At 42.9% G+C, this 24,422-nt stretch overlaps 1 protein-coding gene across 1 annotated transcript; it reads left to right on the top strand.

Moving 5' to 3' along the window:
- Positions 1-1,791: 1,791 nt before the first annotated feature.
- On the top strand, positions 1,792-23,737 carry LOC139647203 (coiled-coil domain-containing protein 148-like). Its single transcript, XM_071523070.1, has 14 exons — positions 1,792-1,846; positions 2,291-2,412; positions 4,352-4,455; positions 5,187-5,278; positions 5,391-5,542; positions 9,012-9,107; positions 9,280-9,461; positions 9,920-10,058; positions 13,484-13,690; positions 20,134-20,274; positions 21,380-21,498; positions 22,384-22,501; positions 22,685-22,822; positions 23,396-23,737. The coding sequence occupies exons 1-14, from the start codon at positions 1,792-1,794 to the stop codon at positions 23,537-23,539; spliced, it is 1,809 nt and encodes a 602-aa protein (XP_071379171.1). The 3' UTR covers positions 23,540-23,737.
- Positions 23,738-24,422: the final 685 nt, after the last annotated feature.

Below are 24,422 nucleotides of genomic sequence, written 5' to 3'. Positions count from 1 at the left end.
AAGACCTACCACTTTCTTTTCACAAGGAATTCAAGACTTTCTGAACACAATTAGCAGTCCATACCCTCTCGCGCACAGATGCTTTCGTGTGGTTTTTTTCAGTTATTCTGCAGTTAGTCAAGGAGCAAAAAAGCAGTTCAGTACCTTAGGAGGACTGTTATTGTGCTGGCTAGGCTGCGGTTCGGATCCACATCGGAACATGTAACTTCATCGGTTAAGTCCCGTCGTTTAGTCCCATGCATGTGGAAGAGTGAAACTCGCCTCCATAGTCGGGAAGAAGAAGACGACCCTTCGCTGCTCCCTGCCTCCAGTCCGAGGCAATACGAGCGTGCATGACGTCAGTGGTACTGTGGGATAGCAGTGCGCACTCCTGATTGGTCCAGCTGGGAGAAGGGGGCGTTTCGGGGAGACTCGCATTGTTGAATGAACCAATGGTAGAAGGAGACGATAGTTTCCTTGGTTACAAATTCTGTCAACCCATACACTATACGGAGAGGGATACCACAAGGTAGGAAGCAGTGGTTAAATGTCCAATTTACTCGCATAGCAAACATGATACTGCTGATTTAGGTATATTACTAGGCTGTGTAACACTTTATGTTCAGTTTATTTGTCACACTATACAGTATCTCCCTTTATCTGGCTTCTCAAATGTAGGCCTAACTTTAGACCACAGATCATAACACTACGGCTCCTCCTTGATTCTTTTCTGTTACTGTATCAAGTTTTCTACCTTTGCCTTCCCCCAAGGAAAAAATAGACGAGGCTACAGTACGCATCCCAAGGTCTGCATGTCTTTCTCAAGTGAGGATGACCATCCCATGAAAATCAGCTACTACTGTTAGGCTGCTATTATGCTCTGAATCCTAACCGTAGGCTGCCATTTGGTGTTATTACGAAAAAATATCACCTTGTGCTGTGATGCAAAAAAAAAAGCTTTTATGTCTGCTGGCGACGTGAGCGAGCAATAGCAATTATCTCCAATGAGTCCAGAACAGTGCGTCAATTCTCATTTCACTCATAGATGAAATGTCAAGCCATTCCTGCATATTTCACACCCAGCACATCTTAACTGACACAGGCTTTATGTGGCAAGAATTGTCAAACCTATAAGCCAAAAGAAAGGCACAATTAATGTGCTATGGTATGGTGGCTGGAGTATCCAAAGAGACAATCATGTACATTAAGGGAATTAATTATAATTCCCTATCGCTCTGGCCTCAATGCCCTCTTTTATACCAAGCTTATGAAATTGATTATGACATTAAAGTACATTATAATGGCAGTCTTTAGCTGGGAAAACTTTTTCTTTATCCCATGTCATTTTAAACAGAATGACAGTAAGAATGGGTAAATAAAGGATTAATTCCAGGGCAGGGTGTTCATTTCACTTTATACATTTAAAGTGAACCAATGTCATTCCACAGCTAAACAAGATAGACCCCAGAGATGTTCCAGCATATCTGATCACACTGGGTGCACCATCTGTCTCCAACTGTTCTTCCCAAACACACAAACCTGTAGAGATAGTAAGAATTTGGACAATAATCATGACAAGTGATGCAGACCTTGACAGTGAAATGTTTTTGGGGACCTTCTGTAATGCGTATTATCTTTTGTTTTTATGTCCTTTAGTCTAGTGCTAATCCTTTGTATGAGCTCAGTAAAGCAAGGTGAAATGTTTGCCTTTTTTATCAAACTTTGCACAGCCTCTGTATTTTTCATACACTGTTTTCTTTTTTGCATGTACCATACAACATGCACATATTCATATACACCAGCTTTGCAGTGATGAGTAGAAGGGATCTGTGTGCCTTCATCACAAACTACAGAGCAGAAGATGTGGGTAAGTCAGTGGTAATTGGATTTGAGACATTGCTGACTTGTGACTTAATGGCCCTTTGGCCCATTGCTCTTTTGAACAGATTTGACCTGAAGTCCCCATGTTATGAGATGCTGAATTCTCAATGTACTGTCAAGACTTTGATGCTGTTGTCAGGGGCAGCATTGCTTGTGTTTATTCACCTGCCCCCTTGAGTCACAGCTGAACTACTCAACAAACTGCCTTCTGCTCCTCTCCTCTAACTCCCCCATGCTGAAATTTCCCCACTGAATTGCCCATACGATCCATTAGGGCTCAACATGTGCTATTTCTCTGTCTCTCTATTTTTTATTTTTTATTTTTGCTGTAGTCAGCATAAAGACTTTTCCCCAGACATCAAAAGTGATGAGATTTTCAACAATTTCAATGATCCTAATTCAACCATATCATTTGTTTTCATCCATGCAGAAAAACTGACACTGCGGATGAAAGATGGTCTTGGCAGCTCAAAGTACAAACTGGCTGAATATGAAAGACTACAAGCCGTTGTGGAAGTCAAGCGTCAAGAATCTGATGTCATTGGACAGAAGGTAGATATGGTCATTATCAATATTGTGGCTGTGCTTGTAATAGCATTGTAATTATCGCATCAGCAATTGTTTTCACATCTTATAACATGGTGATTTAGCAGCAGATGGAGCAGAATGTGCAACAACACTTTAGTATAGGTGTTTTTCCAGAGCGCAAACAGTCTTCATTACCCACCATTACCTGCTTATCTGGGAAGTGCTTGGCCTGATAATGACCTCTGATATTAAGGGTGTGAAGTGATAAAACAGTACATCTCCAATGGTCGCAGCCTAGCACCAGTTCTTTCTCTCTCCTTCTCTCTCCCCTCCCCTTCTCTCTCACTCACACACACACACACACACACACCCACACACTCTACGAAGGGATTTCATTCCATATAAAAAACACACAGTCTATTGCGTAACCCTCATGATTTGTCCAAAAACATTAAGCAGAACAGAAATATCACTGCCATAAAGAATAGCAATGGCAGTTTCATGAATATTCATTAGGCTGCCTGGGGTTCTACCATAAAACTGTTTGAAGTTCATAGTCTCCCGTCTCTCTGAATCTGAGCAGAGCAAGAAGTTAACGCTAGGGGCAATGGAGATTAGGCTGTTAGACCTGCGGTGTTTTAATTGGTAAACTGTGGCAGGAGCTTTTTAGTATCTCATTACGGTTGCCCATGGCTTGTTCCAATCCTGCTCTCTGCATGGACTAGATAAGACAGGCTACGTTCGCATTCGGCCGCCCCGCTGAAAGGCAGGCTCTCTGTGCATCTCCCAATGGTGATAGAGGGTAAATAAATGACCATGAGTCGCCGCAGGCACGGCATCAGATTTGCTCTCTAGGAAGGGGCTGGCAGCATTTTCCGCTGTAGATACTAGAACCTTTAAATGTTGCTTCATGATAAGATACCTTGGTTAATAGCACTGTAAAAAGGAATGTGTGTGTGTATCTGTATTAGGGGATTAGGAGGTGCATTCACTGAAATTAGTAGCTACAGTAAAATCATTTAACATTGAAAATTAAACAAACATTAGAGGTATATGTGTAATTCTGTTTAAAGGTTTAGCAACAAAACAAAATTACACAAGGGGCATTAACGCTGCTTATTACCACATTTTTTCACTTGATACTGTTCATCAGGACTAAAACACCACATGTTATTACTAAAGCACTTCAGCCCATTATAAATCAGAAAAATGTGAAAGTGCACCATCGAATCACATTGTATCATCCCGCGGGTGACTCTTCACTGTATAATTGCTGTATTTTTAGGTGAGGTTTTCTATTGTACAATTATCTGAGCCAGTGGCCTGTGCAAAAAAACACTGATAGAGGACAATGAAGCACTGCATTGAGAGAGCTGTGAAGGAGGGTCTTGTTCTTTCATGATGAAAAAGGCAAACAAATGAGAGTAGATTAAGACTTATACCCCCTCCATCTCCCCTGCTAACATGCCTCATGCGTGTCCTGTATGTTCTACTTGATTATTTTAATTTGCTGTTTATTTTACTGTAATGTTTTAACAGTGATACTGTTTCACTTGAATTCCCTGACATTATGAGCGTCTCAAAGTCAATATTTCAAAGACAGAGCCGCATATAATGACTGAACCAAATGCCTGAATAACATTTTCCCCTGATGTGCAGAGAGGGAGGGAACAATTTACCCTTGACTATAAGATAAGAACATGACCTACTTAATGTTTCAGGCTATACCATACCACCTCATTAACCCACAACACAATGTTTTAATTTACTTTCTCTATGCTATACCTTCCTTATGTTTTTAATGATCCAGGTAATTAGCGCATCAAAGCACTTCAGGTTTAGATTTGTCTAGATAAACATAATTATCTGTTGGGGAACCACATGATTTGTTTGATTTTTCTGTGCAACTTCCAGTTTCCGGGAAAGTGTTTATTCATGCTCTGCACTGATCCTTGTCTCATAGGTTCAGAGGACTCTGTGTGCAGCCAAGGCGACCAAGGAGAGCTCCATACTCCGGCAGCACAGACAGGTGTGGAGCAGAGAGTACCCCAGGCTGGCAAAGGCTGAGTAAGAGCCCCCCATTACTCCCTCCCATTATCCACTGCAGTTTTCTGAATCTGCAATTACACCACACAGCCATCCCACTTAAGTCCCATTCAGCCCAGGCAGGAAACTGCATCCTTGTGAAAAAAAAAGAGGGCAAAAGAAAAGAGAGAAAAGTAAAGCAAAAGAGAAAGACGAATCAGGGGGAAAATATGCCCCTGTAAAATTGGATATGGGCGATTTAAGATGGTTTTCTTTCAATTATGACATTGAATATGGGTAGGAAAGGGAGAGAAACAGAGAGAGATGAGGGGTTAGAGCTGTGTGGAGAGGGAAGGGATAGTTTTACTGAGTGGAGGAGCTGTAACACTTTTTCCTCTGCGTGCTGAGGCAGAGGCTGGGCCCCAACGGTGTCATGCGTCGTGAAGTGAGAAGGGCAGCACTAGCTCTGGGGTGCAGCGTGTTGGCTGCGTAATGACTGTGTCTGAGCCACCCAAGGTTAATGGTGTACACAAGCGTGAGCTTCCGTAATGAGCCTAGTCATAAAGATGTGCTACTGCTGCCAATACTCTACACATATAGCCAGATAAACTACCTTAGCATTCATTAGCCACCATGCAATATAGGAGAGAGGCAAGTTTGTTTCTATGGTTACTCTCCTTTTATTTACACTCGGCAAATGCAAAAATGAGGGGGAATGTAGTTAAATACATATAATGTAATGTAATGCACTTTTGTCTTATTCCATGCTACAGGGAGAAGGCCGAGAATGACCTGCATGATTTTATAGGGCAGATAAGGCCAAACAGCAGAACAGACACGGCCATCTTCTCACTTCAAGATTATGGTAGGCTACATCTCCCGTATTTAAATAGTAACTGTACAGTATCACTAACACCATCAGTCTCCACTGTGTTTCTGAGTACCATGCTAGCGTGTGTGTGTGTGTTGCTGATTAGAACTGGTCCTAGAGAGGGAGCGAGAGGCATTTAGGATCGCCACTGTGGAGCCTGTTCATCAGCTCAGGGATGACCTGTGCTTCAGACTGGGTGAAGTACAACATCAGCCGCTCACTGCCCATCCATCAAACTGGGAACAAGTACTACAACAGGTAACTGTGTGGTATGAAATAAAGACCTGTCTGTTTGTCCACTGCTGGAAAACACAGTAACTTCTATAAAGACGATGGCCTCAGCTGAGCTTCTAGAAGGGTAGCAGGATTTCAGATGCTATCACAAGGCTACATCAATATAAGCTGTTGTTGGCTGAGAATAGATTGATATAGATTTTTACAGCATCTGGTTTGAAAAGTAAAACCGTTCAGCTTTTGGGAATAGTTGGGCCTTAGCTTGCCAGGAACATACAGCTCGCAACTTATATCCTTGGCTCTTAGTGAACCGTTTGGCGGTATTTTATCCCTTCAATACACTTAAAGCTGTCTGCAATGAATCTTTGCTGTGCTCGCTCTCTACAGGTACCAAAATAATAGAGCCTATTCTGCAGATCCAACAGAGAGTTGAAATAAATCACACTCCTGCTTGCTCACACAAAGGTCTCAGCTTGTTGCAGGGCTGTATTCACTCTTCGTGAATCTGTTGTTTGTTAGATATCCCCAGTCCCTAAGTCACCATCTTAAGTTAATTCCGCCTTTGACTCCCAAAGGCTTTTTTTCATGGTCTCGAAATGAATGGTGAGATTAAGGAGAGGCAGGAGGGACGTCGTTGAAAGCAGACCGTACTGGGGAATGAACTGTCTGCCAGCCATTTTGTCTTCCCTGTGTGGTTCACTCATGCTTGCTTTTTTCCCATGGTCCCCCCCCTTCTCTTTCAGGCCAGTCATGCTGGCCCACACAGCCCCTGCCCACCTGAGTACATGGCCACAATAGGGAAGCCCCACTCCATGCTGCCTCTTCTTTCCTTTTTCTTTTTCTTCTCATCTTTTGTCTGTTTTTCTTTGTCCCTGATTTTACTTTTCTTTGTTTTGCTCGCTCTCTTTTACTCACAACAAATCAGAGGGATGCTTTTCAGATCAAGGCTTCTAATTACAATTCCATTCTTTATTGACTTGTCTGTGTTTTAAATTAATCTGAGCCATTTTGTCTTTAAACCGAAGTGAATGGGTGCTAATAGGTGCTGCCCTACATTAGGGATTCAAAAGGTAAAAGATAATGACAAATTTACCTCATTCTGTCACTGGCTACTGAGGACTCTGGAAGCTTTTGACAACCTACACTATCATGTTGTTTCCAACATTTTGCCATAAGTGTTTGATTTCAAGCTGAAACTTTGGGAATGGTTTGGTGCAGTATATAACACTATCATAGTGTTAGTGTCATATGGGCGAAGTTTACAACATCAATTTAGAGGAACATCAGGCAAGTTGTCAATCACCACAAAATTTGCTAAATAGACTTTCAAATACTTTTCCTGTAAAATAATTATTTGCAAATACCATTTTATCCAGGTCTGTTATTACCAAGACAAAGTCGCCATAGAGCCTTGGTCTTTAAGAGCCCAATTTCTATCAGACGGTTCCCTGCCGAGCAACCTCATTTCTGCCTCTTGTTTCTGTAGTTTGTATCCACAGTCCTGAAATGCAGAAAGCTCTCAATATCGTTGGGGTGTCATGATTGAAATGTCTCTTCAATATTCCATGGTTTTCAGAAATGGTACCTTTGAATTGTCAGACAGGGGTGGGGGTCCTATCTTTACAAAAGGGGACCAGAGTGTGTGTTCCAACTCTCGAGGGATCACATTGCTCAGCCTAACCCAAAAAAGTGAATTCCATTAAACATCTCCATAGAGGAGTAAAGGCGGCACCTACATCAATTAAGAATCAAAAGGACGGATTATTTACATTGCACTAGCTTACTGAAGGGCACACAACCACCACAAAACACTGAGGCATTTTGGCTCTTAAGCCTTAACCAGAGCGTGTGAATAGCAAAGAGTCCAGGACTAATATGCACTTTAGTCTATTGTATTCCAGCCAGTACTGGAAAAGAGATTCAGGAGGAACAGTACAAATTTTGTCTTGGCTGTGGAACAGTGGACCAGCTTTTGACCCTCTCACAGATAATTGAGGGGTCAATGGAGTTTGCTAATTCTGTCTACATGTGATTTGTGGATTTGGAAAAGGCCTACGTCCATGTTCCCCCAGGTATCCTATGGGAAGTGCTGTGGGAGTATGGGGTGTCAGGGCCGCTGCTGCGAGCCATTCGGCCCCCTGTTCACTCACTGTGTTTGCATTCTTGGCATTAAGTCATGCTTGTTCAATTTGGGAGTCAGGCTCGGATAAAGATGTGTCTTATCCGCTGTTCTGTTTGTGACATTCGTGGACAGGATATCAAGGCACAGCTGAGGTCTGCAGAGTGTCCAGTTTGTCAACATTAGGGTGGCATCTCTGCTGTTTGCAGATGATGTCGTCTTTTGGGCCTCATTAGACTGTGATCTCTGATGCGCATTGGAGCAGTTTGACAGTTTGACAGCTATGTATGTGTATGTGGTCGGAATGAGGGTCAGCACCTCCAAATCTGAGGCTGTGTTTCTCTCTTGGAAAAAGGCGGACTGTCCCATTTAGGTGGAGAGAGAACAACAGCCCCAAGTGCAAGAGTTCAGGTATCTCAGGGTCTTACTCAAAAGGGATCATGAGACTGACCATCAGTTAGGTGCAGTGACTGCAGTAATGTGGGCTTTGTATCGGACCGTAATGATAAAGAGAGAGCTGAGCCACAAAGCAAAGCTGTTGACACCATCTGACCACTCAACACTGGAATGATAACATTTTGTGTTGGACAGAAAGAGTCACTTTTTTGCTACTGCTTTGTAGCATCATCTATAGATTCACTGGCAATGGGCTCCACATCTCATATATTCGGTCTTGCAAAAATTTTGAATGTGACTTCTTCTATTTCATCTGTATGGATAAGAGTAGCTACTGCCACCATTGCCTCTAATCTTTATGTTCCTTTTGTAAACACCACAGAGAAACAGATCTAATTATTCGCTAAGCATCAGTGTCTCCATTTCTAACAAGCTGTTTTTCTCCTTCTGAATATCAGGGGAAATAAGGAGGGCGCAATTACTGATTACTCGCTATTAGTGAATCACTCTGATGATAAATGTTTCTGATTTCAGGCGACGGAGAAAACAGGGATATCTGAGCTTTACCAATAACTGTGATCATTCAATTGATTTGAGGAGACAGAGCATTACTAGTGGGGGAGAGGTTGTTAGGGTAGATTGCTATGATGTCTCCAGACTCCTCTGTGTATTCCTACACAGTCCCCAATTTGGTTAGGCTCTGGGAATTTCATCAGAGAGCCTTCCCCAAAGCATTATGGTTATCAGAGAAAATATTACTCATTCCTTGATAGTAAGGACAAGATGTGGAATTCGTTTGCCCAGAATATTTTAGTCCATGTGATACTGCTTCACAGAGTGAAGGGTAATCTGACAGTTCATACCTATTCTGCTTTCTTTTCCCTTGGCAGCATAAGGTCAAGCCGTGCTCCTGCCATGTCTGTTTTCCAGGCCTCACTCCAGGACTATTTTCTTACAGTTTTATCCTTTAACCGCCAGGTAAACTTTGTGAAAGACCAGCAGGATGACATCACTGAGAAACTTCATGCAGAGTACCTGGCCTTGGAGGAAGAGATCACTGCTCAAGTCTTGGAGGTAAGTTTCTCTGGGCTGGTTCAAAATATCCTTCTTTTTCAGCAAATCACCAGGCTAGACTTCCATAGTCATGTAGCTTGAGCCCTCGTCCAATACGTTTTAGCTCAATGATTGCTTACTGCACTGTGTCACAAAGGCAAACACTCAAAGACGACCATATTGTCCTATGCAGGACTATCTTACCAGTACTTCAGACAATCTGGTGAATGTAGAGCAAATACCAGAGGAAGTGTTGGATTCAGACTGCCCCTACCCAGAGCTGAAAGACTCCCTGGTCCAGGCCTTCCACCTCCTGTCAGAAAGGTACCAGAGCAGGCTGCAGTGTCTCCGAGAGCATCTCCAAGGAATGGACAGGTAGGCCTGAGGACCACTGAAGCTCCGCTCTGATTACACTCTCGCTTCCTTCATCAAATGTGGAAAATGTAATGATTTCCCATCCATTTTTGCCAAAAGAGAGCAGGGTAGATGAGGATGAAAGATGAAAAACTCAGCATGACGTTGACAGCATAACAGCACAGGGGGATTTCTCTCCCTAGGGAGGCAAGCTGCTGAACAAGTCAAGTCACACACACCAGGAGGTTGATTATATCAATGTTTCATAGTTTATTCATACCTTGATGTTTATTTTCATATGGCCTCTATACAGCACTATGAACTGAATGAATAATATGCATTTTGTCATTGTGTGCACGCCCAAGCAACGAGCGATGTTAAGTGAAAGGAAATAGTTACAGTCATAATATTAATTTTGTTTTGCTTTAGGGCAGTGATCATATATTTTCTGGGTTGGACCTCTGTCCAATCTGTTTCAGGTTCTGTGACTGGTGTGCAGATGACCACCTACGCTTCCAGCTGACAGTGGGCCAGTACGCTCATGACATGCCCAACCGCAGAACGCTGTACCTGGACATGCTACAAAGACTCTTCCCTCATAAAACCAGACAGGAGCTGGTCAGTAGTTTGTCATAGTTTGATGATGCGTGTAAAATGCATTAAAGAAAATTGTTTTAGTGTACAGATTGTAAATAAAGTTAGAGTAGGGAGGCATGTACACAACTAGGCATGCATTTACACACACACACACACACACACACACACACACACACACACACACACACTCACACACACTCACACACACACACACACACTGTATGTGTGTGTGTGTGTTAGACCTCTCAGACTGTTCTCTCTCTGTCTGGTATCCATTTCACACACAATGTTGTCGACACATCGCAGGCACAAACACACACACAGAGCTTTTAGCTTTTCTCTCTGACTGTCATACACACATCTCACACAAACACAAAACACACTTGCACGCCCACACGCATGGACACACGCACGCACACACACACACACCACTCCACTACACAATGCAACTCCCCTTTCCCAGTCTGTAGCACCCATGTAGTGTGAGTCCCAGGCTCCCTGGTCACTGTAGCTCAGTAGCATGAACAAAGCAGACAGACAGATGAGACTGGGCAATGATCCGCTCGGCAGGCTGCAGGATATGCCGCGTCACCCGCTGTGGACAACTCCCTCACGCCACTGCCTGGCATTGCCATGACAACCCCCCCCACCACCACCACACACACACACACACACACGCACGCACACACACACACACACACACACACACACACACACACACACACACACACACCCCACACCTCTCTCACCCACACCCAGAGACCTGTCCTCACATCAGTTCCAGCTGGGTGCTGCATTTAGAGGTATGGTTGTTCGGCCTCAGGTGGCTGTGAGAAGGAGAGCCGTGTTTCTCAACTCTTTCTCTACACTTTTCACTTTCCCATAAATAGACCCAGAGTCGATGGAGTGCTGACTCTACCTAATTCAGCTATTAGTCATAATTAGTTTGGCTCGCGTGCTGCGGATAATCAGTCTGAATTGCAGATGGGATTGCCGAAACCCCATTTATGAAGTGCGTAAACACTGTTCTGATGTCAGTGTATGGAAAAAGGTTGTGTTTTTGTTTTTTGGGCATAGGTAAATTTATGATCTTAGATGAGTTTTCGATTTTAGAATAACTGAAATATCAAAGGATGATCCACCAGTAGAACAGTGACTTCTGTGCCTGTGATTTGTATAATTGCTCCATTAGACATAATGGACGAATGACGAATCCTGTCAATTTAGTCTGTTTGGCAACAGTATGCTTTTGGCAGATATGTCCCTTGTATGGGTTTGGGGAAACATAATTGCCATTGCTTATGCATACAGACATATGGGTCCATTGTAAGTTCTAATAGTTATCACATGAATTATAGAAGTCATATTACTATTCGTTTCTGTGGAGTCAGTATGTCTTAACTCTAAGCTTCTCTTTTGTTGGGTTTTCAATTAGAGCACTGGAGGCTGCTACTGTGTAAGCCTTAACAGTTTTTTGCTCAACTTCCATCCAGTTCAATCCGCATTCAATCATTTCGGCAGCCTGGCCGAGATCCGCTGTCGCTCCATTTCAGGATGATGGCATCATTTTCTGCTGCTGTTGTCAGTCTTCTTCAAATTCCAATGCAAGATACAACGGTGCTGTTTCATAGCTGGATAGCAGTGGAGACATATTACCGCAGTTAATGGGTTTGTCCAGTATAACAGCTCAAAGCCTTGGTGATAAATCTCCTCCTGTGTTCTCCTCAATTGCCAGCATTGCCCATTGTTTTGAACATTTTCCCATTTTTGTAGGTCCTAAGGCACAAAGTGAAAAAATACGCTGAAGTGCTTAAAAGGCTGCCCCGCTGCTTTGATTGTGCAGACTTTTAATTTAACACGGTCATTTCAATAGTATGGGTACAAGAACAGTTTGAGAGAGAGCCCTTTTGGGAGTTTGACATTGTGCTTCCTATAAGCATTGATTTTGAAATTGTCATTTCAGTTTCTTTCTCTGACCTTGCCAATAAATTTTCAAAGAAGAAGTAGAAGAAGAAGAAGTTTTGGGTTTGATTGGATGATGATAACGTCTGACCTTATTTTGCCCTCTGAATCCCTAGCTATTAGAATAAGATGCTTCTGATTTCTTACACTAGCTTGTCAAGTCATGAACTCCAATCACATTGCCGCTACATATCACTAATACCACTTGATATGTAGACTTGTGTGGAATGCAGTAAAATCAACTTGTGATGATCTCTGTCAGATGGCGCTATCCTCCATCCTGTAAGAGTGGAGTACGCCCCCTGCTGGCTGAGGCACATTATTGTCTGTTATGATCCTGTTGATGAGCTCATCATAACAAGATGTGGGAGGCCAATTGACTGCCACAAGGATTTGATAGTAATGCCCTCATAATGTTCCATGGCAATAGTGGAAATAATTCATAGCTTTAACCTTTTTTGACTGGCTCCAGGCAGACATTTTCATTCTCTCCCTTTTGTACGGCTCTCTCCTCATGGAGACAGCACTCTGCAGGGGAATGTGGATGCAGCAGCTGAACTAATAGTGTTGTGCCACTTTAAGAGTGCTTTCTGTAAGTGTGCACTGCACACACGCTGCAGTGGATGCCTCCACATATGTAATGTGTTGGCTTCATGCATGCACACCTGTGTGCAAACACACATGCATGTCATGTGCAAACACGCAAGCGCGCATACACACCACACACATGCACACACATTGTGTGTCCATGCTCACAAACTTTTAACAGAGCAAAAATGGCAAGGGTAGTGAAGGAGAGGGTGGGAGAGTAAGTGAAGAACAATGGACGGTTCTTCCTCAAGTTCTAAAGTTGTGCATTAATAAACAGGATTTGCTCTACTGCCTCTGGCACTTCTGTTCCTCTGGCAGGTCTGTCAGCTCACTCATTTTCAATAAAACCAGTCAGCCGTCTAATGCCTTCCCACCGTCAGTTAGCCGCTATTAGCCCATAGATGAATATCATTCCCTCCGTTCCAATAAAGCAGCCAAGTGATGCTGCCTCTGTGAGCTCTGACACAATGATGAATAGCTACAGGCAGCCCTCACACAGAACAGAACTGTTTTCCTTCAGGACATTTCACAGTCAGGAGAGAAGGTCCATTTTATACAGCAACACATCCACAGCCAGATCTGACACAGACTGTTTCCTTGTAAATTTTGGTCACGCTGTCATTATAGTATACAGCATATCATCAAGGTGTCTTTATGGAGTTCTGTTTGCATGCTATCAGTTTGGCACAATGCTATATAACACAGTACAGCAGGATCTGCCATTTGGGCCACAGTACCTGACTCTAGCATGAAAACACACTGTGTTCTTCTTATTCAGCCTGTTATTTGGTTTAGAAAATGACTATGAAAACTGACTACTTCATAAATTCAATAATGCCTTTGTGTCACGCAGCAGGCAGACAATGACCTCTCCGTCAATCTTGCTCTTCCAGACGGAGCATGAACGTATCTGGGACTGGCAGCGCTTCAACCAGGCACAGCTGAGAGTGGTGGCCCACAGCTGGCAGCGGGACCAGGAAGAGCTGCTGGCCAGAGCCCTGGTCACCCTGGAGGAGGCCAGGCATGCCCACCAGGAGGAGCTGGAACTCCACAGAGACCGGCAGCACCAGCAGGACATCTGCTCACATCTCAGAGACAAGGTTAGTGGAAGTCTGTCATAGGCTTTTTCATAGCAGCATCACAGAGTACGCAGTAACTTAGGATCCTATCCAGCGGGTGTACTTTTACATCAACATTTGTCACATTCTGCAGAAACTGTTCCAACCTTATGAGACATTATGGCTCAAAGAAGCACTTAATTATGTTGGCAGTTATGCCACAGTCATGTGCCTACAGCCCATCTTTAATTCCATCAGGAGCTGGATCTATAACTTTAATATTATACTTGCTCATTGTTCTGCAGCTTAGCCAGTATACAGTCTCTATGGTCTACTTCTCTACACTTCTTATTTATATGGTACACTGATTCACATCTGCTAGTGGCTTGGACAATATGGAACTGGTTTCCAGGATATTTACTGCCCTTATCCCTTCCTCAGAAGTCCACAAGGAGGGCGTGTAGAGGTGTTAGTTGTTCTGAGAGATCGGTAGAAAACCAGACAGACGGCAGCGTCTGCCTGCCTGCCCGTGTATATCTGCTGACTATACTGCAAATTACGCCAGCCTGCCTGCCAGCATCTCACGCTTTAGCTGCCACTTGGGATGGGCTGTGAATGCAAACAAGCTAATAAGGATGGCCTTGTCTTGCTAACATGATGTAGCTGTCTCTGAGGGGTGTGTGTTTGAGTTCACACAACAAACAAGTTACTCACACGAAAAAATCCCCATGTTATTATTGCAGTACAAGTCAGAATTAGCTTTGCCTGCCAGTTTGTTGATGAACAAGTGGTACTTCTGTTCTGTGGCTGGTCCATGGCTGTTATGAGGGTTCACAAGGGCTTTTAGCTGATTAGATAAGAAGACACCCTGCCCTCCTGAGTTAGGATTAGTGTGGGTCAGCACCACTGATACATGGCTGTATTTCACAGGCTAGTTTTCTCAAATAACAGGACATAAAAGCTTTAGGGGCAGCACAGTCAGTCAGTTCCCACAGCCCAAACAAATGCAGGTCAGGTGGATTGGAGACGCTAAATTGCCTGTGTGTGATTGTGATTATGTTTGTCTATCTGTTAACCTGTGATCGACTGGTGACCTGTCCAGGGTGTTTCTCTGCCTTTTGCCCAATGCATGCTGGGATAGGCTGCAGCCCCCTGTGACCCTGAACAGGAATAAGCAGCTAAAGAAAATGAATGAAAAAAGCAGCCATCGCAGTATGTTTTGAAACAAAATAGCAAGGTTGCTGCTGGGATCTCTTGTCAGGTCCTTATGCAAGTTGGGACAGTGGGAGCATAAGACCATATGACCGTAAGAGAGCCAATAAACCAGGATTTCTGTTCCTCAACCATGTGGCACCTATAAATTTTCTTACACTTGTTGCATTCGTGCACAGTAGTTGATTATTCACATCTGTGTGCTCATGTCCTGTCATGACATTAGATTTGTGTGAGTAACCAATTTTCTGTGAAATACCTAATTTCAAGCATTGTCTTAAGTTACTCAGTCATTTTCAACCCCACATTCACATGTTCTGTGAGTGTACTGCGTGTGTGCATATTTGAGTGTGTTTGTAGAGCCGCAGATGGACGCCTGTTTCCATCCAATCTTTCCTTCCATTGCCTATATTATCCCAGCACAGCGACACATCGGGGATACAAGATGGATTATCCTTCCATTGCATCTGCTTCTTTTAATGCTTTGTTTCTGCAGCTGCTGCCTCCACAGCACCACAGCAACTCTCCTGAATCGACCATGATTTATCCACCACCCCTGAAATCAACTCTCTTTCTACACTCTTATTTTATTCCTATTTCATTATGTGTACTGTATGCTTTGGTGGAAGACTGACATTGGTTTGCAATATAGCTGGCAGGTCACTCCTAACAAAAATGTATATTTCATGATATTTCATATCTTGAGATGTCCACTCTCATTTAAACACATTTTCTCAACATTGTATTTGGTACACTTTTTTTTATTTTATTGCATAGGGACATTTTAGTTTACTAATCCAACTCTCACTCAAGTATGCCATGAAGGTATGTGTGGCACATAAGTGACTTACCAGTTATATTTTCTATCATAGTGATTATGCAAATAACCACCTTCCAAATCTCCTCTCCTCTGTGGCACCGTGGGTCAGGGTCAGGTGAGAGCCTGCTGGTGGAGGTAAAAGCCGATTTTGGGCCTGTGCTGGTCTGGTTCTGACCTCATTAGGAACTGGGCTGTGTGCTGCCAACCCACTGAGCTCTCTTCTCAGGGATGTGCAGTACAGTGGGAAGAAATCCAGTGTAAATGATTTCGGTAGACAAATCGAACCCCTCTGCTTTGAAGGGCAAGTCTGTCACACAGACCAGGACTGGAGATCTGGCCCATGGCTTCCCCCTGAGGACCACACCTTGGCCATCCAGCACAGATGGCTGTGGCTATGGCTGGATCCGTCCATCTGGAAATGGATAACATCAATGACTGTACAGCATTTGTTAAGTTTCAGAGGGAAGATGCAAGGCTATAGATACACAATATTGATTAACTAGATGGTGAAAGACAAAATGAAAGAGATGATTGTAGGATAACTGGCTAGTTATTTTTCATATGTGAGATACAACTCATTTCATTTCAATCAATTCATTATTGAAAGACAGACTCTTCCAAATCCACTGCTATTTGTTCTACAATATTCTGGTAACTGGCTATTGCAATCAGCTCGCATTGTCCTTAGTTTCACTGTTTATTCTATCCTTTTATTCTGTCCTTGTTTTCATTTTGCCTCCCACAGATATCTCATTCTCAGACACCTTTGATGAGGTATTGTGTCTTCCACAACAGCAAATAAAGCACTGAGGGATGGCACATTATAGTAATGTGCTCAGGTGGGCAGGGGATGAGTGGGCCAGCAGGACGAGGGAGACGGGACTCATGAGAGAAAAGGAAAAAAGCATTTACACAAGAAAAGAGGCTTTCTTTTATTGTGAGAGCTCATTTTTCAGTCCCTGTTCTCTAGAGCGCTTTGCAATATCAATACCACTGTTACAGATTAACGAATGCTTGGCTGATCTGTGTATTATCCCTGCAGTAATCACAATCTACAAGTGAAAGCGGCACCTCTCTAGGCACAGTGTGTTAGCAGATCCCCTGTCACTGAGCGTTAGTGGTACTGTGTGGGAAGCCAAGTATAGCACTTCATCCCTCTGGTGGCCTGATGGACATGGCAGAGTCTCGGTAGGTGAGACTGTGCGTGGGCCACACAGAGTGCTTTAGCTGCCAGCTCTCTGAATAATTAATTGCTCATATCTGTATCATTTGTCTCCCACAATGGGCTGCACCTGAAAGGGACCTCGGGAGCCTCCTTTCTGTGCTGGCTGTGGAAATACAAACATAACTGCATGGTTTCATTTTTTTCCACCTCTTAATGGACATAAGTTCTTTTCCCTCGAAACATTCTGTAAATCACGCAAGTCATTAATGTCAGGCAGTAGAGTGGTTCCACAGATGAGTGGTGCAGTTGTTAGTTTCGTTATAACATGCTCTTCCCCACTCAATCTCTACAATTTGCCACTCTAACTTTGCCGTAAGTTATGTTACTGGATCAAGATTACTTAGCTGAAACATATTGCATGAGTTCATACCTAATCTGGTAGCTCATCTGTTATACATCTTAAGTCTGTCATTAAATGACCTGGAATGGAAACTTATTATAGTCCCCTGCCATGCCTCCGAACAGAAGACATCACGTTAACTGTAGAGTTAAATTAACAAAGGCTTTGAGCAGGCTGGGGTGTGCAGATAGAAAAGGCTATCATTCTTTTGTTATTCTGACATTTCTGCAGTCTTTTTTTGTGCTGCCATGAAAAGGGATGGTGTCCCATTTCCCATTGAATTCACGGAAAATGAGATTCCAGTGACAAATTACTGTAGACTTTACATAATGAGCATTTTAGTCTCTTTGTGCTCGCTGAAATGCTTTCTCATCTCTGCCTAAACAAGAAAGACACACAAAATCAATTCAGCAATCTGCTCTGGCTGTGTTCACACTGGAGCCATGCTATGAAGATACCGCTCGGATTATCCTGTGACCTTAGGTGACCATAGACTGCACCTGTACTTTAGACTGTTTACATATTTCATATTGAAACACACACACACACACACACACACACACACACACACACACACACACACACACACAGAGACACACGCACGCACACACACAGGTTGTTTATACACCCCATCTCTCAAGGTTCCCAGCATCAAACACAGGTATCTTATCTGGGCCAGGTCGGAGCTTGATTGATAGTGCAATTATGTCTGTTAGTTATCTTGGATTCCAAAAAACCCAAAGCTTCTCCAATGTTATTTTTTACCCTCTTGTGATTACATAACAAATAATTTACCCATGACAGCCATTTCACATGTTGAGAAATGGTGTGACGCAAAATTGCAATCGATCAGTAGAGATGTAAAAACTGTTTTGTGCTGGTTGTTTTTGAGATGTGAATAGTTTTCCATGTATGGAGACTCTTTCTGTGCAGTTTAGGGGGACATGCTTTGCCAAGGACCATAAGTTACCAGTAGACTTTGTATAATATTAAACATAGAAACAAATCATGTAATCTGTATTGACACAGTTCCATGCTTGCTTTCTTGCTCACCTTTCTCAGCAGTGTGCATTAGCAATATTTCATTATTCAAGGAAATCGAGCATGTACTTTGAAGGCCAATCTAGTCTAATACTAATTAGAGAGAAAACACATTACACAAGGATTCATATGGCAATGCAGCAACTAATTAAGTCATTTTCTCATTAGTCGTTTGTCCTCTGACTGTTGCTTCTTCTCACATACTAAACATTTCTCAATACCTGCAGGATGCTATGTGCAGACTAATGAAAAAAACATCTCCACATGGCAGACTGTACATCAGACCATAGCAGATCATAATTCACATGCTGAATTCAACAGTATCCACCACATGCTAAAATGCAAATGCAACATAAAGTCAGTCTGCTAACATATTCAGTGCATTACAATTTCAACACACCATACTGAAGCCCAAACCCTGACGCAACTTAATATGAGCATTGCTCAGGTCTCACAGTGTTATGGTTCGGTTTTTACTCTATGAGTAGCCTAGTATTTTCCTCATCTGGCCGACTCATCCAACAAAGCATAAGACATGAATATAACATCCTGGCATTTTAAATGTATTGATGTTGCAGAAAAAGATGCACACTAAAGCATTTTAAATTTCAGTCTGTTGAAACACTGCTAATATACTGTATGTGTTATTGAGTTTTTAGACAGGCCCAGTGCCTTGTTCGAGGCCTTCAAATATATATTCACACAACAATATAATGCAAGACAATATTAGAATCAGCAACAACTTACAGAGATGCACACTACATACTGACACACACAAATGGAAGAAGGTAAACTAACCACTACAGTAGTCTATACATTAAATATCTGCACTGTCTTAACATGGGAGAACTGTTTGATTTACAAAGAAGAAGCATGTCATGTCTCCAACCTCAACACTATTTCAAGTGGCACTGGATTAGAGGCAGGATTGTCCCGCTAAATCCTCTCCCAAACAAACGGGCACAGCCAGTTGTTGGTTCTCTTCAGGCAGGCAGGCAGGCATCAAGTATGATTGACTTGATGATACTGCTGGTGCTAATGTGTGTTAGAGCACGTTAATTTGCAGTTCTCTCCTACGGGGCTTCTTAAGCTCTCCACTGATAGATCTGTGAATCTGTCTGCCTGGTCGGAATGCAACACTTTAATACCCGGCGTGCCGCAGGGAGGCTGCTGCATAACGAACCTGTCACTCACTTCCCAGCAACTGTTTGACTGTGTGTGTGTATGCGTGCGTGCGTGCGTGCGTGTGTGTGTGTGTGTGTGTGTGTGTTCTAAATATGTAGACTGTCTGTTTCCAGATGTGTAGCTGGGGGAGTGAAGACAGCATTTTAAATATAATTTTTGTGATTTTAATTGTATATTTGAGCTGAAACATTACATGCTCAAAACCCTGTTTATAGTTTCAACACTGGATGGGCGTCAAGGTGAAATGAGTCTGTTTTTCATTTTTACAAACCTGACTTTTTGGAACTGTGTGCATAATGCATGACCTGAGTTGCTGTACACTATAGTCTATAGTGCCTGCCAGACTAGAATAAGCCTTGTTTGTTGTAGGGCTTAACCACAAGGGGTTTTCTTTGCCACTCAGTGCTTTGTCTTGTCCTGCGGTGTTCTAACACAAACGGAGTGTGAGAGGCTGTTTTGACGCCTCCTTCAAAGTTCACACCACACTCTGGCACAATGGCACTGGGACTCAGCTGGATGTCTCTCAATGTGATTTAGTCTTTCAAGACAGCTGCAGATGGACAATAACCTGCTTTGTGTCCCCCCTTGGTGTGTATTTGTATGTGTGTGTGTGTGTGTGTGTGTGTGTATGTGTGTGTGTGTGTATGTGTGTGTGTTTGTAGCTGCAGCAGTGGCGTGCCCAGCAGGAGGAAGTGGCAAGACTGGAGGCGGCTATAGCTGCCAGACGACAAGAGGAAGAAGAGGAGCGGCTAAAGAGGGAGCAGGAGAAGGAGGCAGCCATCAGGTCACAGCAGAAAGAAAAAGTAAACACTTCCTCTCGTCCATCACACTGAATGTTATGCTGCCATTGTTTCTCTTTGCAGCACTTGCCTATCTAACATCAACACTGTTTTTATATGGGTGTGTACAGGCTAGAAGCTGTGTAATAATTGTGTGTTTCCCAAGACAGTGATATTATGATTAGCTCCCAGACTCATGATGATCACACTCCCTGGATTTTAAGGTTTCGTGTTGTCAGGGAGAAATGGATTGCTCACAAACTGGTGTACACACGTGCCATGATCACTATTATATTGATTAGTGTGTAAGAGTGTGTGGTTAGGGGTTAGGTTGGTTGTGTGTAGATGTTCACAGGGGTGGCCATCAGTTTATGGGGAATGGGTACTCTAACCTCACCTGTTCACCTTTGGATATCACCAAATACTGTGTATGTGGGTGTGTTTGTGTGCGTGTGCTATGTTTGTACTTTTTGGATCCAAATGTCCACAAAGCCTCTCAACGCACTGCGATAATCAATATCCAACACAGTACTGATGCATTCTTACACAAGAGATCTGCATAATCAGGTACAGCTAATAAGATAGCAGCAGCCTCTTTCTAGACTTGAAAGATAAACACAGTTTATTTCTAAAATAAAGAAAGACATCCAACAATTAACATCACATTATATGTCGCGACTACACTGTCTGGATGATTTAATGGCTTCTTTCAAATGTTATAAGCACACATGGTGTGAGCAAATTGAAAGAGTATGTTGTTACAATTATCTAGGTATTTTGATTAATCAATTTAGTCCTCACAGGTATAACAACACAAGAATGTGTGTGTCCATTTAATTAACTCTCTCCTCAGGGGTCTGCTAGGATAGCATGGGCAACCTGAGACAATCTCTGATTAATGAGAGCATTTAGGCTGCATTGGATTCCATATAATTTAGCACAATGGTCTGGCAGACATTGAAATATCATCTCATTCTCTCTATTTACACCTATCTGATTTCTGCACTGGCAGAATCAATAGGACATGAAGATCTTAGAGTTCCACGAGAGTCAAATTAGTGGGAGTGTGGCTGCTGTTTTCGTTAACTTTTTCTAGTTATTCTTTGTAAACCTTGTTTTTTTCCCCCAGGTGAGACAGTTTTATTTAAAGCAGCGGAGGAGGAGGGAGATGCTGGAGAACAGGGATCAGGAGAGACTGGCCCAGCTGAGGAGCGTCATGGAAGAGCAGGCTAGGAGAGATAAGGAGAGGTGAGTGATGCACCATGGGACCTTGAGTTTTCACTGCTGCTTACTGCATCAAGGTTACTAAAAGAGAATCCAGAACCCTACATGGTCTAAAACACCAGCCTTTGTCTTAGCAGGCAAGACGTTCATGTGTTTGCCTTTTGGCTTATGGGTGGCCTATTGTCACTGCTGTGGTGTTGCTGCACTGCACTTCTCAGAGATCATTTGTGAATCAAACGGCAGTTCTGTGACGTGTTTTTCCTTGGAGTTTCAGTTGAAGTTTGAGTTTCCGTAGGTGGTGCTCTTTTGTTGTCTGTTCATCCATGGTGGCTATTGCTGCTCATCCTAACTGCTGAGTTCTTCTATTTATTTATGTTACCTCTGGTAACATAAAATACATCATTTGCTGTGTGCCAGAGGATTTTTCCCTGGAAAGACCTACCTGTGTTTAGAACAGTAAATGTAGCAAATGTAAAAGCTTTCATGAACTGGGTATAGTTTGAATCAGTATAGTGTATCATTCTGCGATAGAGGAGCAAAACGGAAATGTATTCCTAAGAAAAAGTCACAGATTATTACTTTAACCTCTGCTTTGAAATATCTCTGTTTGGTCTGACTTGCTTAGCGTTTCACAGACTGGTATTGTTGATACCAACTATTGATGGTATTGACACCAGAGACTTTGGGCATGAGACTGAACTCAGGCAGGTATGAGAAGGGGGATCAAGAGGGTCAGAGAGAGAGATGAAACGGCCGATGAGAGAGGAGCTGCTCTCTGGCAGCTTCATAAAAACTTCTCCAGCCCGAGGGCCGGCTGTGTCAGAGAGATAGGTAATGGTGGTGATGGCGGTGGCAGAGGAAGAGGAGGGCTGTTAGGTGTGATGTCCTCACCCTCTGTGCTCCCCTCAGGGTGCAGTTTCGAGAAGAGATGCTGCAGCGGCGCAGGGGAGAGAGAGAGGCGCGGGAGCTGGAGCGCCAGAGAGAAGAAGAAGAGAGACAGAATCGTTTGGAGGCTCTCAGAAATCAGGTGGATCATTATCTGCCCTCAGCGCTATCAGCCGCACTGATTGGGTCTGTCAGTTAAAATGACCCACTGGGGAAGACTTGGACTCTCCTTAACCGAGTTGGGGCATCACTGCCACCTTTTGGCAGTAAGTAAGAATACAATTGGACGTTATCACTATATAAATGTTTTTCCTATTTATCTTAGGTTGCGGTGGTGGCGGAGGCTGACCCAGAGAGGATGATGGGAGATACAGAGGCTTGGAGGAGCCGGCAGGGGGATGTAAATAAAGAGTTTGAGCTCCAAAAACCCCTCTACAATATTAACACATACACAGACACACAGGTGAGGCGTGGTGAGATCTACCTTCCTACAACCTTTACCTTCTCTTCTCATGATCTCACATTAACTAAAGCACTGTGACCTGGTGGTAATTTGCCCCATATCCCGTCTCTGTGCTCCTGAGGTTATGAGACTGCATGGCTTCTTCCCCAGTTGCCTTTGTTAGATGCAGCAGTGTATGATTTTTCGCTTTATCTTCTGACAAATGACCCAGTACAGAGAATTATGCAAGCTGTTGGCTGATCAAAACAATGTTTGACTAACTTTCCTCATTTTAGAGACCTTTACACAGCTTGCCTCTCAAGGCCACCCAGTCAATCAGTGTTCTGTGTGCGTGTCCGGGATGTTTTGTCATCACTGTGGTGAACACATCAGTTCAGCGATTGGATATTGTGTAATGCAGGCAGTGACTAATCTTCTTCTCCAATCGCAAACCATGAGGGATTAGTAACTAATCTTGGTTCAACTGTGGAATGCATGGTAGCCCATAAAATGAAATGGGATGTGACCGTGTGTAGTCTGTAAAGTACATATAACGGTTTTACTCACTGTTCAATTTTTACATCTGTTATCTAGATTGTGTCTGACCCAAGAGTGCGGATTGAGCAGGCTCTTCGGGACGTTGGTCTCCACCATACCCAGTATGCCAAAGAGGTCCTGTCTGGTGTCAAGCCGCCAAAGCCACCTCGACGAGACACTGTGTCCATACTCAAATTTTGACCCATGCAGGTCTTGTTTGGGATCATCTTTTCAAATCAAACCAACCCAGGTTCTATTATTGGGCGTTCCATCTTACATTTCCCACCGCAGGTTTGGCTTATATAAAACCAGTTTTACTGATTTGAAGGTGTAAAATCATATTCACTTTTTTCAGGCTACCAAGTGACACAGTACAAACAACATTATTATAATTTATTATTGGTTTTGTATTCTACAGTGCCTCATGAAAAATATCATGCAATCTCTTTGAGTGATGTTCAACATGTGTCCCACAAATAAAAATTACCTATCTGCACTTTTGTCTCAATATGTATTGTTTGCTTATGTTTCCTTTAAGACGTTTGCATTTATCTTACATTTAATGTTGTTCATATGCTTAAGTTCGTGTGGCAGGAGCTATACTTAACTTAATGTAGTTCTATGAACATGTAATTATCAGCACATTCATCAGTTAAATATTTGTGGGAAGATCCACCTTATCTGCCTACATCTCAAGAGAAATCACTAAGGAATAAGTATGTGTTACTTAGTCTAACTTAGTCTGGCAAGTAGACTAGAGTAAAAACATTTTAAAACTAGAAGGCACTCGGAGGGCACAAACTTCTGCCAACGCTGCACAATTCTCCAACTTGCTGTTATACCCAAGGACATTATTCCTATCACTTAAATTTTAAGTTAAATTGATTTTTTGACCCGGCAAACATGCCCTTCGGATTTGGAATCAAGTCTGTTAGTTTCATGAATATTGCTACACAACAATAATCGTCTAGAAGTCCAAGAACAAAATCTAATGATTTGTTCTTTGGCCCAAGGCCTATCTATCACCCAAATTTCAAGGAAATACGTTCATATGCTTTTTTTTTTTTTTTTTAAGATATCCTGC

This window comes from Centroberyx affinis, unplaced genomic scaffold, assembly GCF_046629955.1.
Source record: "Centroberyx affinis isolate AG114_WGS23_722 - 3 ecotype Tasmania unplaced genomic scaffold, CSIRO-AGI_Caff_v1 ptg001058l_1, whole genome shotgun sequence".
Lineage (NCBI taxonomy): Eukaryota > Metazoa > Chordata > Actinopteri > Beryciformes > Berycidae > Centroberyx > Centroberyx affinis.
Note: the sequence above shows the minus strand (reverse complement) of the source record. Positions and strands in the feature narration are given on the sequence as shown.

Excerpts from the sequence above, each read along its gene's own strand:
- LOC139647203 (XM_071523070.1), top strand. The coding sequence starts at position 1,792 with ATGAGTAGAAGGGATCTGTGTGCCTTCATCACAAACTACAGAGCAGAA. Across the intron at positions 5,543-9,011 it reads GGGAACAAGTACTACAACAG|GTAAACTTTGTGAAAGACCA; the intron begins GTAACTGTGTGG and ends TTTAACCGCCAG. Across the intron at positions 21,499-22,383 it reads GCTAGGAGAGATAAGGAGAG|GGTGCAGTTTCGAGAAGAGA; the intron begins GTGAGTGATGCA and ends TGCTCCCCTCAG.